The sequence below is a fragment of the Suricata suricatta genome, chromosome 4, assembly GCF_006229205.1.
Source record: "Suricata suricatta isolate VVHF042 chromosome 4, meerkat_22Aug2017_6uvM2_HiC, whole genome shotgun sequence".
NCBI classification, from domain to species: Eukaryota; Metazoa; Chordata; class Mammalia; order Carnivora; family Herpestidae; genus Suricata; species Suricata suricatta.
This window is the reverse complement of record NC_043703.1, coordinates 116,237,051-116,254,912: the sequence shown is the minus strand read 5'-3', so window position 1 is coordinate 116,254,912 and position 17,862 is coordinate 116,237,051. Positions and strand designations below refer to the sequence as shown.

The 17,862-nt window shown below is 46.5% G+C and overlaps 1 protein-coding gene across 1 annotated transcript; it reads right to left on the bottom strand.

The window, feature by feature from the left end:
- Nucleotides 1–572: 572 nt before the first annotated feature.
- CCT7 (chaperonin containing TCP1 subunit 7) lies at nucleotides 573–17,298 on the bottom strand. Its single transcript, XM_029937599.1, has 12 exons — nucleotides 17,167–17,298; nucleotides 11,851–12,004; nucleotides 11,147–11,253; nucleotides 9,577–9,702; nucleotides 8,738–8,790; nucleotides 8,211–8,382; nucleotides 4,675–4,839; nucleotides 3,649–3,837; nucleotides 2,969–3,066; nucleotides 2,467–2,599; nucleotides 1,861–2,067; nucleotides 573–945 (listed from the first exon to the last, which is right to left on the bottom strand). The coding sequence occupies exons 1-12, from the start codon at nucleotides 17,170–17,172 to the stop codon at nucleotides 724–726; spliced, it is 1,632 nt and encodes a 543-aa protein (XP_029793459.1). The 5' UTR covers nucleotides 17,173–17,298; the 3' UTR covers nucleotides 573–723.
- Between the last annotated feature and the right edge of the window lie 564 nt (nucleotides 17,299–17,862).

Below are 17,862 nucleotides of genomic sequence, written 5' to 3'. Positions count from 1 at the left end.
AGCCCCAAGACCACTGGTGGTCGAACTGAGAAGACCACGTGGGCGCTCTTTCAGCCACCTCTCCTCAATGGACTTTTCAGAGAATCGCTACAGAATTTAAAGAGAATGTGGCCTCTCTATACATTCCTCCAAAAGCCCTCAACCATGAGATCTTGGGTAAGAGAGAGCAGAACACAGAGCCAAAAAAGAGTATGAAGTGGAAGGAGCAAGGTAATAGAATACACTTACTCAAACCCACAGACATCCTCAGAGCACCGCCTGGCAAGGCCAGGGCTAAACAAGATGACGTCAGAAGAAAAGGAAGGACCTCCACACCTTCTAACCCCTACTGGAACTAAGAAAGCAATCAAAGTGAAACTTCTGGACGCAGGCTCCTCAAGTGAGTGTTCTGCTGGCAGAGTGGACCCACTCACTCTCTGCCTTAACGACCAGAAGCTGTTGAGGACTCAGTCCAACAGGAAAGAAGAAAACTTTTCCATCTGTCAGGTGAGTACACACAAAAGTAAAATTCTGAGCTGGAGGCAAGGCATTTATCAGTAAAAGTCCTGTGCCCAAATAATTTGCCAAGTGAATTCTAAGTCTCAAGTTTTATTTAAATAACTTCAGTGAGAACAGAGTGGGCCAATTACGACCCCTTCCTTTGAATACCAACTAACCAAGACAGGGAGAGTGGGCATACCCTGCAGCCAGCCCACCCGCCACTCGTGGGGGGTGGGGTGCCTCTCAATGGGGGCGGCCCCGGCCCCGGCCGCGGCCCGCTGCTGGCGGAGTGTCCACTGTTGAGCGAGGGTTTTTGATGGTTTCATCCACCGACACGATAAGGCAGGCAGCCTCAGAGGCTGCGATCAGGGCATTAATGCGCACCATAGCCGGCTCCCACACAAAGGCCTCAAAGTTGTCAGCAATGTCCTCGTTGTTGATGTCCACTCCGTACCACATGCCCCCCTGAAAGAGCAGGAGAAGAAGGGAGGTAATAAGGAACTGCTCTCAAGTTTCTTCTTGCATATCCTCCCAAAGACTCAAGATCATTAGGAAACCTCATACTCTGAACTTGCCAGCGTTTCCCCAAGGAAGACGGCGTCACACAAAGAACCTGGACGCGCACGTCTTCTCTTCCCAGCTGTGCCCCTAATGACCACCCCCTTCAAACCCTAGAGATGCTGCTCACACAAGTGCTCTGGGCCCTCTTCCAGGCAACATGCTGTATTTTGGAGAGGCCCGGTCCTCAGGCCACCCAAGGACTGAATATTATGCCACGGCTCTCAAGAGGAACACTTTCCAATCCCTTATCTCCCTGCTTCCATCAGTCCCCACTTCAGATGAGGGAATGGAGATGCAGAGAAGTGAAGGGACTCTCTTAAAATACTAACACAAGTCAGAAGCAAGATCACTGAGCACTGCTGTCACAGTACTAAGCACTTAACAAGTATCTCTAAACAAATGGTTGTAAATAGCAAACAAACACATTTCAGTTCTCAGAGAGATCACAAGTTAAGAGATGGCAGTGCCGTGGCTAGACCACCCGGCGGCAGGACTTTGAAGTGCCTGGCCACCACACTGGGAGACCCAGTCACATGGTCAGCATATGCTTCCTGGGAGGAGGTGGCAGCGTCCCCCAGTTCCTCTGACGGCACCACAAGGAGCTAGGATTATACTCAGTAGAAGCAAGGAAGAAACTCTGGAGACTCCAATCCTGGCACTTTCCCTCTGCCCTCAGAGGAGGCACAGTTGAGTTGGTACTGGGTTTAGTTCCAGCCCTGTCACTGGGCCTGAGCACTCTATGGAGCTTGAGTAAGCATAGCACACGCTCAAAATTTAGCCCCATGCACCCATTCCCTGGACCCAAGGAGAAGGACCCACCTGGGCATGGCGAGCTCGCAGCTTGTTGAGGATGTTTGTGGCATCAAAGCCAGCATTGTCACACAGCTGGCGTGGGATGATTTCCAAGGCCTTGGCATATGCCCCAATCAACAGCTGCTGTTTTCCTGGAACGGTCCTTGAGTAATCCCGCAGGTACTTGGAGAGCTCCATCTCAATGGCCCCGCCACCAGCTACCACTGAATCATTCTGCAGAGACCAGATCCACCTCTTAATGCTAACAGGCCCCCGGCTCAAGGTCCAGTCACAGCCCATTTGGACCAGCCACACCCCAGGAAGCCTAGCTGTGGCTCTTGTCTAGCACATTCCAACTTCAATCTGGTGAACCTTATGGATTCTGACCATCTCCACGGTCAGCTTGTAGCTCGAGGGCACTGGTACAATCACCAGGATGGCTGAGGGCAGTAGCTCCACTGTTTGCTCACGAGAATAAGTCTTAGCCTTTAAGGCAGGATGACCTATTTTGAGAGACTGAGGCTGTTTCTCTATGATTTTGAGGCAAATCAGGGCTAACAGGCCACCCAGGGAAGGGTAAGTTATATATGGTAGAAATCACCACATAGATCCAGGAAACCCCCAGCCTAGTACCTTGATGGCCCTCCTGACAATCATGATGGCATCGTGCAGGGACCGCTCCGTCTCCTCCATAAACTGCTCAGCACCACCACGGAGGATGATCGTGCAAGTCTTGGCCTTGGGACAGCCAGTGAAGAAATTGTACCTACACCCAGGATCAAATCATACATGTGAACTCCTTTCTGCTGCCAACCTGTCTGATCTCACCACGTTCCCCCAACACTGAGCAGCTACTCTTTTGTTCCTCACTAGGTTTTCCAATCCAACTCCTCGAAGAGTTTTGGGAAAGGTCTGGGGCTGTACCTCTGGGGCAAAAATACTGTGGTGTCAGATGTTAGACCCAACTTGAGCTTCAGACCTCCTGAAATACTTTATATCTGAGTTCTTTATGTCCCAAAAGGTGAGACCTCAAAAAAGAGTGGCACACAGAGTATACCACACCCAAAAGATGGCAGGCCAGACTCAGGTGGGTCTCATGAGCTCCACCAGCAGGCAGCCCAGGCCTATGGCTTACCTCTCGCCCCCAATCTGGGTCTCTTCAAAGACCTGGCAGCGGCCCAGCACATCTGCTGATAGAGCATTCACACTGGTCTGGATGGAGCCTCCACAGGCCTGAGGAGCACAAGAAGGTAAGATCACCTTCACATGAAGCCAGAAGAGAGCTTCCTGCCAGCTAGTCTCAAAAGCCAATTCCCATGCTAGACCCTGCCACAGTGCCCCAGGACCCCCTGCACTGGATAACCTATTCTCACATTACCCCTCTAATAGAGGAGAAAACAGAACAAATACATATGAACGGCAAGCAGGCCTAGTTAAAAGGAGATGGGGACCTTTTACTTCACCCAACATCCATTCCCCCAAACTAGTGTGCCTTGGGCCCAACAACTAAAGTTAGGATCCATGCTTTAGACCTAACATGTCATGGTGAGATGCTCAAAAAGAAAAAGAGGAAACCTGGCTGAAAACATCAGTAGTTGAACTCATCTAGCTGATTGGAGCATTACTGCTAGGTTCCCTCACCAATCAGATTTCCTGACTTGCTCTGGTTACACTGAGCACGTGCACCTGAGACGTGGCGTGCTTCAGGCCTAGAGTCACAGGCCAAGCTGGCAGCACGCTCCAGTATACCAGTAGTAAGTGAAAACCCCTCTGGAGTCACAAAAGCCATGCAGCAGCCTGCAAATGTTTGGTTACCATCATCGTCCTCTTCAGATCCTCCTCTGGCACTCGGCCAGCACAGAACATGTCCCTGTCGGCAAAGTACTGGGTGGCCACATCCCCAATGGGGAGTTTAGACAAGACGACTTTGGCTCCGGAATGATAGATCCTCTCTAACTTGTCATAGAGAATGTTCCACTCAGCATCAACAATTGCCTGATAATCCTGAAGAGAGATCCAGAAAAGGATAAGGATGCTTTGGAGGGGAGGAGCCAGGGAAGAGATAAGCATATATGGCAGGCTAAAATATACTCCCCACAATCAACATGCTGATTTATTTGGGAATTAAAAAGAGTAAACGGAATAGCCTCTCCTCAATCCAAGTAACAAGGACCCTACATAGTAACTCAGGAAATTACCTAAAACTTTCAAACACCAAAGCAGAAAGAAACCCCGGAACTGGGAGTTACTCCACAGCTGGCATGCCAAGGTTTGAGAAATAGTTTAGCTTGGCAGAGTTCTAGCTTCCTCAGAGATGTTGCACCCTTAAGTTCCCAATTACAAGATCCCCTCCTCCTAGAGGCCATTGTGTTTTGGCGATACATTCCCCAACAGCACCTGCTATGTTATGGCCAGGTGACGCTGCTACTTCCAGTGATAGCCTTGGGATTATCAGTGATGGGAGCACACTTGTCCCTACAGTGTGGGACCCCGTACAGAAGGAGAGGAGCCCTCATCTGCCCAAACAAGAGGAATCAAAACACTGGGCTAAGTGTATGGGTGGAGGGCCGCTGCCAGCCCCTTCCCTGGGGCCAGAGAATGTATCTACGGGTCTTCCTTATCCAAGCAGGTTTCCTTAGTTCCAGGTCACTCACAGAGAGAAGGGTGAGAAAAGAAGTGGGCCTGGTATGTGGACATCAACATATTCAGGGGGACAGGAGGAGAATGGGGCTCATAATGAGCCTGAGAAACAGAGCTGGGCCCAAGAGAGCCACAAAGACCCCAGACTTTGTCCCAGAATGCTGACCGTCTCCATGCCTCTGGCCAGCCGGTGAGGCCTACCTCAACTGTGTGGACTCTGATTTCAGCATTATCTTTCTCAGCTTTCAGCTCAAGCTCAACATTTAAAAGGGCAATCATTGGATTATTGTACTTTTTGGGTTGCATTTCAAACCCGGCGTAAGAGAAAGTCTTCTTGAACGCGACGCCAGCTACGAGCTGGGACTCCTGTTTAAAAAAACAAGCAGTCAGCAGTTCAGTCACTACTGGCATGAAATGAAATCAAGCTAGTGCTGTGCTAGACTAACGTGTCCATTCCCGTGAACCTGAAAGAGTTAACCACGTCTTTATTTCACTGTTACAACAAAGTCTTTCCACTTTCATAAAAGCTGGAAAAATACAAAACATATTTTGTTATCCATTCAGTATAAAGAAAACCAATCATTAAGCTACAGGGACTAAGCACTGGGAAGGCCTCTTTGGGCAATTCTCTAAGACTGGCCTTCAAAGCAGGAGCCAAGGGCTAGCACTGAAAGTATTTACTGACAGTGCCAGGCAAGGAACCAGGCATTTATGAATAAGCCACAGGCCCCTTCAATCCCAACTCACCCCCAGTGTTCTACTGGACACCTACACACACTCCTACTGTACAGGCGTGCGTGAATGTGCACGCGCACACACACACACACACACACACACACACACTCTTATGTGCAGTGTCCTAGGTACTTTCTCTTCGCAGATGAAGCCAAAAGATCCTAAAAGTCAGAAATTCTCTGTACAGTTCCCAAGCCACCACTGTGGCTTCCTACATCTCAGTCCCTCAAAACATGAGCTTCCTGTGGTTGGGTTTAATAGCAGGGCAGAGTAAGAAAGCATGTTGCACTTGGGACTGACTTCAGGACTTTTTGAAGACTTGGGTTCAAATCTCAGATCTCTTTCTTACTAAATGATTAAACCATTTCCCACTTGATACAAAAGGGTATTTCAGTTCAATACCTCTATGTTCTCTGCCACCAGTGCTTATCTAAAATACTCTTGTCTATCAGTGAACACATTCATGCATCATTCAAATCCACAGCCTCTTATAGGGGGTGATGCCTGAGATAAATCAAAAGGAGCAGAAATCAGTCAAACAGAAAAAGGAAAAGATGTTCCCAAGAGGCAGAGGCAGTGTGGTGGCATCAGAGAGTGCATCTGTGTTGTGGGAATATAAAGTAGAGGGCAGAGGCCAGTTTAGGAGAACTTATAGGCTCTGCTGAGGCCTGCCTCTTATCCTGCATGCAATGTGGAATCCCCAAAGGCTTTACACACAGGACAGAGTACACTGTGGAACTTCACCTTGCAACAGAAAATAGGATTGATATAGGGGACGTAAGACTGGGGTAAGGATGACCACTGCCAAGACAATGGTCTTGGGAATAAGTAAAAAAAAAAAAACCAGCTTGAAGAAATAAATAGTAAATTGCTCAGTACAGAGCCTAACACGGGATTTGATCCAATGACCCTGGGATCATAACCTGAGCTGAAATCCAAAGTCAGACGCTCAACCAACTGAGCCACCCAGGCCCCTCAAATTATTATTGGGACGCCTGGGTGGCTCAGTCGGTTAAGTCTCTGACTTCGGCTCAGGTCAGATCTCACGTTCGTGGGTTCAAGCCTGCGTCAGGCTCTGTGCTGACAGCTAGCTTGGAGCCTGCTTCCGGTTCTCTGTCTCCTTCTCTCTCTGCCCCACCTCCTCTCGTGATCTATCTCTCTCTATATTAAGAATAAATAAAACATTAATAAATTTAAAAAATATATTAAAAATTTTTTTTAAATGTTTATTCATTTTTGAGTAAAAAAGACAGAGTGCAAGTGGGGGAGGGGCAGAGAGAGAGAGGGAGACACAGAATCTGAAGCAGGCTCCAGGCTCTGAGCTGTCAGCACAAAGCCCCACGCAGGACTTGAACTCATGAACTGTGAAATCATGTCCTGAGCTGAACTTGGATGCTTAACCGACTGAACCATCCAGGCAACCCCACCAAATGATAATTTTTGATCCCTAGTTGAATGAATTGGCCAATCTAATCTCTATAGTCCAGGGAAATAGGAAGTCCCAGGAGAAGAGAGATGATTGCTACCAAAGTAGTGGGTAAAGACAAAGTCATGATGAGTAAGTAAGCCATGATGAGTTGAGAAAACATTGGTACCTGGGGCCAGAGACAGGGGAGTAACTCCAATGACCTCCAAATTCCTCACAGCTTTATTACAGAAAGAGAATCTCAGTCCACTGACATGTGCCGTGACAGGAGGAACAACAGAGTGGGAATACAACTTAGGAGGGTAAAAGTCAAAAAACAGAAATTGAAGGACCGGGCCAGGCTGTATTTCAAGCAGGTCTTGCCCCATCCAAATCCCTTCAAGCTAAGTCACCAAACTAGAGAAAAGTAAGCAGTAGGGCAGGCTAGAGTGGAGAAAGGCCATGGTAGCATGGAGATACCAAAAGAATGCTTCCCGACAGATACTACTGTGTTAAAAAAGAACAAGTCACAGCTACGCTGTACAACCCAGTAGCCATGAACCACACGTTGCTATGTTAATTCAAATAAATAAAAATTAAATTACTAACTGCATTTCAAGTGCTTGGTAGCCACACATGACCAGTGACTACCATGAAATGGACAGCACAGACACGTAACAGTCCTACCATGACAAAAAGTTCTTTGGGGCAGCAATTATTAAAAGCCCCACATGCTGATATGGATTAAGTTCTAAAACAAGTTGTTAGGGGCACTTGGGTGGATTAGTCAGCTGAGGGTCCAACTTTAGCGAAGGTTATGATCTCATGGATCACAAGTTTGAGCCCCATGTTGGCTCTGTGCTGACGGTACAGAGCCTGGAGCCTGTCTCAGGTTCTGTGTCTCCCTCTCGTCCCTGGCTTGCACTGTCTCTCTCTCTCTTGAAATTAAATAAACATTAAAAAAATAAGTTGTTAAATGGACAAAATCGAGTTACCAAACATTGTGTATTATAAATGAACACTTGTGTTACGGAAAGCAGTATTTACATATGTACCTACAGATGCACAGAATAATTCTGGAAGCACCTGCTCATACACACACACACTCACTCAGTAGTGGTTGTATCTGAGGCAGGAATGGTGAATGGGACATTTACTTTTTCCTTTAGGACCCTTTTTACGCTTAGAATCATGTATCATCTATTCAAAATAAATGAATAAAAGAAGGGAGAGCTTGGGCATGTCACTTGGGGAAGAATGGACTGAGAAGTACTCCTCAGACTTATTAACTGACAGGCTCATAAATAATTTATCGGGTGGAGCTAGCCTCATCCCCTCCCACATTACACTAAGATTCTAAAAATCAACTAGTTCAATCTGCTGTTCTACTGACAGCAGGTAAATATAGGTCCAGAGAAATTATAAAATGTATCTCCAGTCATAGCCTGCAGTGACAGTATGAGGAATACACCTCCGGTTCAATTTCTGGCTCCACATGCATTCTCTCTATACCTGTGACATGTGCCCATCTCCTGTGCCTTATGTGAACAGTCAATATGAAAGCAGAAGCCTCTCTGGGAGGCTGTAGCAGTCTTACCTCTAGGGCACCACCCTGCACCTTTTTGATTCCAATCATTTTAAGCTGCAACAAATCATCGAGCATCATCACCGCATCCACCACCATCTTGGCGAAGAAGGCTTTCTGCTGGGAAATCAGCTTGGAGCTCAGAGCGGTCATGGCACACTTCTCCAGCAGCTTCCTCTGCTCCCTGGGACGCAAGGATGGGCGGGACCTGTGTCAGGTCTGGAGAGCCCCCTGTCTGAGTCTACTGCAATGTGTAGGAGGTTTCTGTTCTAGCCTCTAAACTCAGCCCACATCACCTTCATCTTCCATAATCTTTAAGGGCAAATTATCACCAACAGATGGTGACTGCAGTCAAAGACCTCATATGCGACAGCTTTAAAACTACACTGTACAGCCTCTTTTGTGCTGCATGAGCTGGGGCACAGCCAAGGGTCTAGCAGAGCCAAGTAGCCCCAGGCCCAGATAGAGTGGCAACACGCTTCTACATCTGATTTGGCCACAAAAAGTCAAAGCTCTGACAAAGCCCACTGCAAACTTACACTTTATCTTCCTTCTTCACAGTCACAGCAATCTCTTTGATCTTGTTAACTGCCTGCCAAGAACAGAAGCCGAGTGAGTCCCTGGTGCCAAAGGCAAACTGGAGAGGTGGGTCCCAGTCTCTCTTACCACTCTCCAATCTGTTTACTCACAAATCTTAAGCATTTGCACTCTGTATGTAGTTGCAACACTTTTGAGTCTCATAATTGCCCACAAGCACAAATCTCTATAGTTTAGAAAACTCCCAGTGACAAATGTACAGCAGGTACAGTTCTGAAGAATATTCAGGATATTTGCAGACTTAATTCTGAAAATGCAAGGAACACTGAAACAAATGAGTGGACGCAGCCATGTCACTAGATTGGGCCAAACCTTCTGGTTTATGAAAATCTGCCATGACAACTGCTAGAACTTTATATATTATTAGACATGTTATGTATGGCATACATGTATCTGTGTGTTAAGGTTAGTATCTTTTCAAAAGCACATCTTGTATGTGATCTCATGTCACCATTCTGAAACAGAGATATTTAAGAGAGAAGTCTAGAGGGACTGACTTGCCTAAGATCAATGAGGGTCAAAGGTCAATAAAAGCAGGGTCTTAAGATGTGTGTCAGGAGGAACTTTATGATAAAACAACAAAAAAAACCTCACTTACTGAGTCATCAGGAAACCTGAGGCTTAAAGAGATTAAGTAAATATCTGGTCAAATAGCTACCAAACTGAGATTCATAGGGAGAACTGAGAAAATGTCCAAGGAACCCTGTTACATCTCTCTATACCCCACTAAAGGTATTATACTAAGAGAAACACAAGGCTAAGGTAGCTAGTATTCCCATACCAACTGTGTGGCAGTGCGGAAAGCTCGGATGATGATCTGTGGGTGCAAACCTTCCTCCACATAGGGTTTCACCTGCTTCAAAAACTCTGCAGCCAAAAGCGTCACTGAGGTGGTGCCATCACCGACCTGGAAGAGGAAGACGGGAAATTCACATTTTCGCATGGAGAGGGATAAGGCCCAAAACTTCATTTTTAGGCAACCTACCCATTTAAACTAGGGACTGTTTAAATGGGTGTGAAACGTTTTTTCTAGAAGCATAGGTGATTGCAACAAATATAAGGAAGGTGATGATAGCTAGGTATCCATCCCATCAAATGGCTCTGGGCTACAAAATGAATTCCCCAGCCAGGCCCATTCTCCAAAGAGGGCTGATTTTGACAAAGTTCCTCAGGTTATAAAATCATATGTATACAGATTAACCAAGAACTTATTTATTACATACAGGCAATACTATAAATAAGACAGTCCCAAATCATGATCATATAATACAATGCTTATGTATCTGTCATAAGCAACCAGAGTAACAAGAGGTATGAGACAAATATTCTTCAAGGAGCACAAAGTACTATAGGAGTTTACATAAAGATAATTTCCAGCCAAATCCTACTAAAACAAACCTTCCAGGACCAGCCAAAGTCCTTTATGTTTTAAACACTGTCTGGAATAGACAGATCACTAGTCTAACATTTCTAATGTAGTAATATTAATATTCTACAGTGAAATCTAACCCCTATTTTTCATGAGGGAGAAGAAGAGCTAAAACGAGTTCACCCCTAATTTGGCAGAAATTTATATTCAACTCACTTATGTCCAATGTGTAATATGAAGGACTCTCAAGGAAGGAAAAAGTGTTGCTGTGGTAAAGGGTTTACATGGCCAAATTCCTGGCCAGAAAGGTTTTAGTCAATAACAGGTCAAAGCCAGACTCTTCCCATTTTAATTTCATATAAGTCATACTGTTTTATACGCTATCCGAGTCCTAATACGTCTTTTTATGTAACTTCAAAACCTATCTGTAATACTCTAAAATGCAAACCCATTTCAACATTTAGTATCAAGACTCCAGTATTAGAAATGTTTTAAAAGACAGACTGGTCAATGCCACTGTACTGTACACTTAAAAATGGATAAAGTGAGGGGCGCCTGGGTGGCTCACAAGGTTAAGCGGCCAACTCCTGATGTAAGCTCAGGTCTTGATATTACAAAAAAAGCTAAAGTGGTAAATTTTATGTGATCTATATTTTACCATCATTTAAAAAAAAAACACTAGAAACCTTAAAGTTTTGAGCCCATCTTATAAGGTGACTAACAGATGAGAGGTTAAACTATTTTTCAGGGAACTGAAAGGAATCACTGTATATGAGCCTGGTCCTAAGATCTCAGCTACATGTAGTGAAAAGAGTATGAATTTTAAAAGATTATTAATTCCATCTAAATACTTTACAAGCATGTACTATTATGAAATCAAAATTTTAGATATAAAATAAAAAATGTTGAAGACAGAAAAACAGAAGAGCAAGTAGGCTAGTGTTTCAACCTGCATTTAAACACGTATGCTTGATTTTCTCACCTCAGCATCTTGGGATTTGGCAATGTCCACCAAAGTCTTTGCTGCAGGATGGACAACATCAAGGAGTTTCAGAATCGTGGCCCCATCATTAGAAATTGTTGCTTTGCCTTGAAAGGAACAAACACAAGGTAAAAATTTAGAGACCTTTTTTCCAGTTGGACTTGGAGCCCATGCAAACTTGACTGGGACAGGGCAGAGGAGATCATGGCATAAATGTTAGCTCTATGGACAAAGGGTCACCCAAAATCACAAGCTTCCAAAGACTATGAGCTCCTGATTTTCTCTAAACAACATTTAGCACACCTCGAACTGGATGTAGAAAATACTAAATGAGAATGAGAAACCATTTAGATATTCTTGACAACCTACTGTTGTCTCACATGTCAGTTAATACACTAAAACATGAAGGGGAATTCTCTGTCTTGGTAACATGATACAATGGTAATGACCAAAGGTAACTCAGTTCTCGTTCATGTTTCCAGGCTGCATCTCTCTATGAGGCAACAGGCTCCTGAGCCCAACTTCGTCCATGTATTGCCACAGGGTTTAGCATTCAGGACAATGTATGAAATGGAACCATCTCCTGGCGAGCAATCCCTCAGAGATCTTAAAAGCAGTCGAATTTCTTGTACCAACTTCTGCTAGCCCCCCACTCCCCAGGAGTCTCCTCTTCTGCAGAGGCCTGAGGAACCCTACAGACTTACCTCGGCCATCGACGATCAGCTTGTCCATGCCACGAGGGCCCAGGGTGGTTCTTACAGCCTCGGCAATCACCTGGCAGGCACTGATGTTACTTACAAGCTGGGGGATGCCTTGGGAGCTATCAGTCCCCTCTTTCAACAGGATAACTGGTGTGGGCTACAGAAAAAAGAGCAATTGACTGCTTTTAATAATCATCCATTACAACGAAATTCATGGAGGGAGGGGAAAGGAAAAATGGTCCCATCTCTCAGAACAAAAATACCTGGATAATGCCTTTTTTTTAGAGAGAGAACATGTGTGAGCACAAGTGCAGGAGCAGGCTCCACGCCCAGCACAGAGCCTGACTCTGGGTTTGATCTCACAACCCTGGGACCATGACCTGAGCCAAAATTGAGGTTGGATGTTCAATCAACTGAGCCACCCAGGCACCCCTCTGGAGGCCTTTAAAACCATATTCCCACTGTCCACCACACAGAATTCTTTTTTTTTTAAATTTTAATGTTTATTTATTTTTGATACAGAGAGACAGAGCATGAGAGGGGGAGGGGCAGAGAGAAAGAGAGGGAGACACAGAGACAGAAGTAGGCTCCAGGCTCTGAGCTAGCTGTCAGCACAGAGCCTGACGTGGGGCTCGAACCCACGAACGTGAGATCTGACCTGAGCCGAAGTCGGAGACTTAACCGGCTGAGCCACGCAGGCGCCCTCACCACACAGACTTCTTAATCAGCCTCTACATCCAGAGATACTGCCAAGACTACAGCATACCCTGCAGGTATGCTAGAAAATGGTAAAGAGAAGCATGATTTAGTCTAAAAGAACAAATCAAATACTGTGTTCCCCAGCACTCAGCTGACCGAGCTTAGCCTTTTCAACGTCTGACACTATTCCCTGTGTTGAAGAATTAGGTCACAGCACGGGAAAGAGACCCAGTGTTCACCCTCCGGCAAAACAACCACTTATCTGCATTACAGCTTAATTCGGGAGAAGCTGATGGGGCGTTGATGCAAAACACGAGGTGCCAACAGCTTCAGGTGGTGTCGTGGCGATGCCCAGGCAGGCGGCTTTACCAATAATGCTCAGCCGGAGAGTAGGGAAGCAACATGTCTGTCCCACCTCACAAAATGAGAAGTCTAATTCGTATGGCAGTGTCTCCGTTCTCATGCTGGTTCCACAGAGCTTCCTTGTGACCCAGCTCCAATCAATGTCCCACAGGTTTTCTCTATTTTGCATGCTAGCCCCAAGAACAGTCACCATCCCCACAAAGGCTTAATTGGCAGACCTGCTTTAGAAACTCTGGGAAGACAGGGATAATTGCTTAAAGGCCTGCTTAGATACCTTTGCTCCAGTGACCATTAGCACCGACAGTAATTCCTCAGCTTAGCAAACTAGAGTTTGTATCAAAACCGTGCCTTCAGAGATGAGTTCATAAACCAGACTCAGTCTTCCCTGTGTTTTTGAACAATTCTGTACGTATGAAAAAATACAGTCAAGGTAAAAACGGTTTTAAAACTTGTCATGCTAGGTGTGCACTATTAAGTGGTGGCTTACTCTATTTCTTACCACAGATTGCAATACAAAGTTTGAAAGCCACTGGCCATGCCCACGCCTGTGGTACTTGAGGTATCTGAGCAGGAGAGGAAAGCACAAAGCTGTCTCAACTCAATAATAAGGAGTCAGGGATTCACACACCACAAAGTCTAGTGAGACCCACGAGGCTGACTCCATATTCACTGAAAAAGCTCAACTCCTCTGGCCGGTGCAGCAGGGGGGTAGTGGGCAGGCAGACCAGAACAGGGCTGAAAAGGAAGGCGAGAACCAGACTGCATACTCAACTGTAGATCACAGTAAAAAGTGTAGATTTTATTCCTACAAAAGGAAGGCCTGGAAAAGCTTTTAACAGAGGAATGACTTCTTCTTCTTCTTCTTCTTTTTAATGTTTATTTTGAAAGAGAAGAGAGAGCGCACATGCACGAGTGGGGGGCGCGCAGAAGGAGGGGCAGGAAGAATCCCAAGCAGTCCCAGCACTGTTAGCGTAGAGCCCTTGCACTGATGCGGGGATCCATCTCACATACAGAGAGATCATGACCTGACCCAAAACTGAGAGCGGGACACTTAACCGAGTCACCAAAAGCGCCCCCATGAATGGCATGCCCTAATTTACATTTTTATCTATGTAAAATACAAAGAGTGAGAAAATATAATATGTAAATGCATAAAAGGAGGCCAGAAATATGTAAAACAAATGCTAAGGAGTAAGAGAATGTCAGTAAAGAGGGTTCTGATGCTTTGTATTTTATTTTCTTTTTTGCTTCAAATTTTTTCTAATGAACTTTTTTTTTTTTTTAATGCTGGTGACTGAACGCCTAGGTGGCTTGGTTGCTTAAGTGTCCAACTCTAGATTTTGGCTCACTCAGGTCACAATCTCATGGTTTGTGAGATCAAGCCCCACATCAGACTCCACATTGACAGCACAGAGCCTGCCTGCTTGGGATTCTCTCTGCCCCTCCCCTGCTCATACATGCTCTCTCTCTCAAAATACTAAACTTAAAAAAAAATTAAAAAAGCAACTTTAGTAAGAATGCCTGTCAGATAACCCCCCCTACATCTGGGGTCAAGTACGGGCTGAAGGGAAAATGTCTTCCCTTTCACCACATCGTCCCAGGTCCAGCGGCAAGAAATGGCTTTATACTCCCAGCTTTCTTTCAGGCCGCTTCCACGTTTTGTAAGGGAAAGGGTGTCCCCTCCAAAGGTCCCACCTTCTCCTAGTCCTGCTAAATTATTCCTCATGGCAGCCCCCAAACTTCTTTGGTTCATCCTTGCCCCAGGCTGTCCTAGATTTCAAACAGAAAACTAACTTGGGTGGCAAGCTCATCATATTGCCTTCAACAAATTTTCACGTCTCCAACAAGCTAACATCAATGTGTGTGAAGATTTCTTACCCGCCCGCCCCCAAACTGTACCCTTATTTACAAGAGCTACCCTGGCACTTTCTACCAAGACCACTTTCTTGGAGGCACCTGACTGGCTGGTTGGCAGAGCATGTGTCTCTTGATCTCGGGGTCATGAGTTTGAGCACCATGTTGGCTGTAGCGTTTACTTAATTAAAAAAATAAATATATACACACATACATACATACACACAAACATACATACATTCACACATAGAGAAACATTTTAAAAAACAAAACAGCTTCTTGTCAACTGGCCAGCAATTCACCAGAGCCCCAATTCTTCTAAGATATTTTCTCAACAGCAGCCAATAGGGGTACCCTGAACAGAGGATCCCATAATTCCCTCTTTCCTTTCTCTTGTGCATAATTTTTAGATCCCCATCTGTCTTAACGCATGAGCTTCCCAAAGGTAAGGACTATAGGAATCTCAATTTGTGGGGTGCCTAGATGTGGCCATATATAAAGCAATATATAGCAGCTTATAGTGCTGAAAATTAACTTTACATAGACTTGCATGAGTTTCATCCAAACCATGAGTTAAGATAACACCAGCTTCTACTTTTTGGGAAAGCACTGGCAGTGTGGTGATACTAAATCCACAGAGCGTTCTTAAATACAAAGCCAGCAGGGCTTGGTAGCAGCTGCCCACCGTCCCCATGTTCCCTATGCTTTGTAGGCCCTATGGAAGTCTCACATTCCAAAAGGGAGATATAAACAGCTAATACAGCAAGGAAACAGACCAGGAGTCAGTTCAGGAAAAACCCAAGTGTGGCGGAGCATCCCAGTGAAGGGTTTTATCCCCAAACAGATCCTCAGATCCCCTTGGTTCTGATCCTCAGTTCTTTCCATGCCAACCAAAACCCTTACGGTAGCCTTGTCAGCAGGCCAGAATACAGGGAGGAAAGGAAGCCAACCACTACCTAGCAGAACAACTAATGTTTGCTGAGTGCTTACCTTACTGCATGCTGGGCACTTGACTTGTATTAGCTCAATGAATTCCCTCTAACACACAAGGCCAGAAATTTAATGACATGCTCAAAGTCACACACCTAGTAGGTGGCCCAGTTTAATTACAAATCTAGGCATTCGGTGAGGCTCCAGAGCCCTTACTCTCAGGGCTCTGCTGACTCCGCACAGAAGATGAAGGCAACTTCGAGAAGAGGTAATGCTAAAGAGGGACTGAAAAGGGGCAGTACTATAGGTCAAAAGGGAGAAAGTACAGATAAATCCTAGGTTCCTTCTATCGTGGGTACAACTGGATTCACAGGGCATTTGGTAACAGGACACCTCATATGTGTCAGCTTGACATCTACCAAGGCAGGAAGCAGCAACAGAAGGCCAGAAAAGAACAGAGAACTTCCTCTGATAGACCAAAATGAGTCTACTGCCAAGTGCACTACAGGGCACTCAGCAGTATCTCGGTCGGGGTTTTGCCTCAAACACCTCCTTCAACGTTGGCCCTGTTCAACAGCAACTCAGGAGATAGGAGGCGGCTTGGGATCCATGGAAGTCATCTACAGCTCTGAGATGACACAAAGGGATGATGCGGAAGCGGGGCGGGGTGCCGCTCTGCAGGATTCAACATCCCCAATTCAAGAAAACAAAACCCGGAGTTAGATGGCTGACTAGAAAAGCCTGGTCTGATGCCAAATCCCGAAGGGCAAGGCAGGGTTGGAGACGGAGCCCGGGTCCTTCCACCTCTGATGTTGACCCCATCTGCCCCGTCCATTCTCCCGGCTGAGGAGCTGCACCCGCAACAACCAGCTGGGCACGGTACATTCAGCAGGCACTGAACAACGCGTTTACTTCATCAATGAACGAGTGTTGAAGTACAAACCAAGTCTGTTTCCACTTAACGCGGCTGCAGGCGGGCTGGCGGACCGGCAAGCAACCCTAGTCGAGCCCTTCCGCTCAGCCCAACACAATGTCCCCATGCTGCCTCTACCCGTTCTAGGAAGCACACGTTTTTACATTCCCCAAATCCCCCAGGCAACCAGTGTTTCCAAGTCGGTCAGCCGACCGAGCATGCACGCTCAAATCGGGACACCTTTAACGTAGGTTCCAATTGTGGGGGGCTCCAAAAACCGGGTCCCCTTAGCCGACTTGCGGCCCCGAAGTAGCTTGGGACTTGTAGTCCCCAGCCGGCCACACCAGAGCCTTCCCTCCAACCCCCCAAAGTCCTCGCCCAGGGTCCATGCTCCGAACGAGCCAGGCCGCGGCGGGCCGGGGTCGCCCATAGACAGGGGGTCAGGGCAAAGACAGAGTCAGTAGGCAGCGGAGGGCTCTATGGAACTGACCCTGGCCGGGAGGTGCTACCCATGAGCCAGATGGCAGCGGATGGCGACAGATATGCGAAACGCCACTCACCATCATTTTGGATGCTTATTCGGTAGCCCGCTATTCCTCTCTTCTCCGCGTCGGGGCCGCCCAACAACCCCACAATTCCCCGCGCCAGAGAAGTCCCCAGAAGCTACGCTAAGCCGTTGGCTCGGGAGAGGAAGGAGAAGCGCCACTTCCGCTCCTCTATGGTCTGCTACCACCGAGTCAGTACGGCTAGAAAGGCCAGAGGCTGCGGAGGGAGGGATTGGTTACTTAAGGGTCGCTGGTTTGTGGTTATGTTTTCCTCTTTGAGCATATAGAATTCTTGCTCCGCTCGCTTTACCCACTAACCCTCATTCCATGCCCCGCCCCCCCCCGAACGCCAGACCAAGGAACACAATAAGCACATTTATTGAACGCTATGAAACAGGCTTATGGTAAATAAGCAAATAAGGACCTGGTGAGAGAGCTCATAAGCCCTTCCAATCCTGTCGCGTTGGTACTGTTACCATGCCCATTTTGTAGATGAAGGAACTGGAGCTGAGAAGTTATGAAAGGTGTCCTGGGTCACAGTTGTACACTAAGTGGTAGAGAAGCGGGCGTGGGCACCCGGCACCTGGCCCCAAAGCCAGTTTTCTGGCTCTGCACTGATCAGAACCTCCTCGAGGGTGGGGTTGATCAAGCCACGACCCCAGCACGCAAGCGCTGGTGGAATTTGTCAGAGGGCCAGAGGAGGGAAGGTCG

Coding starts and splice junctions, on each gene's coding strand:
- CCT7 (XM_029937599.1), bottom strand. Junction 11,254..11,850: donor GCTGATCGTCGATGGCCGAG/GTAAGTCTGTAG, acceptor GTTCCTTTCAAG/GCAAAGCAACAATTTCTAAT. Junction 3,067..3,648: donor ATCTGAAGAGGACGATGATG/GTAACCAAACAT, acceptor TGTGCTCCTCAG/GCCTGTGGAGGCTCCATCCA.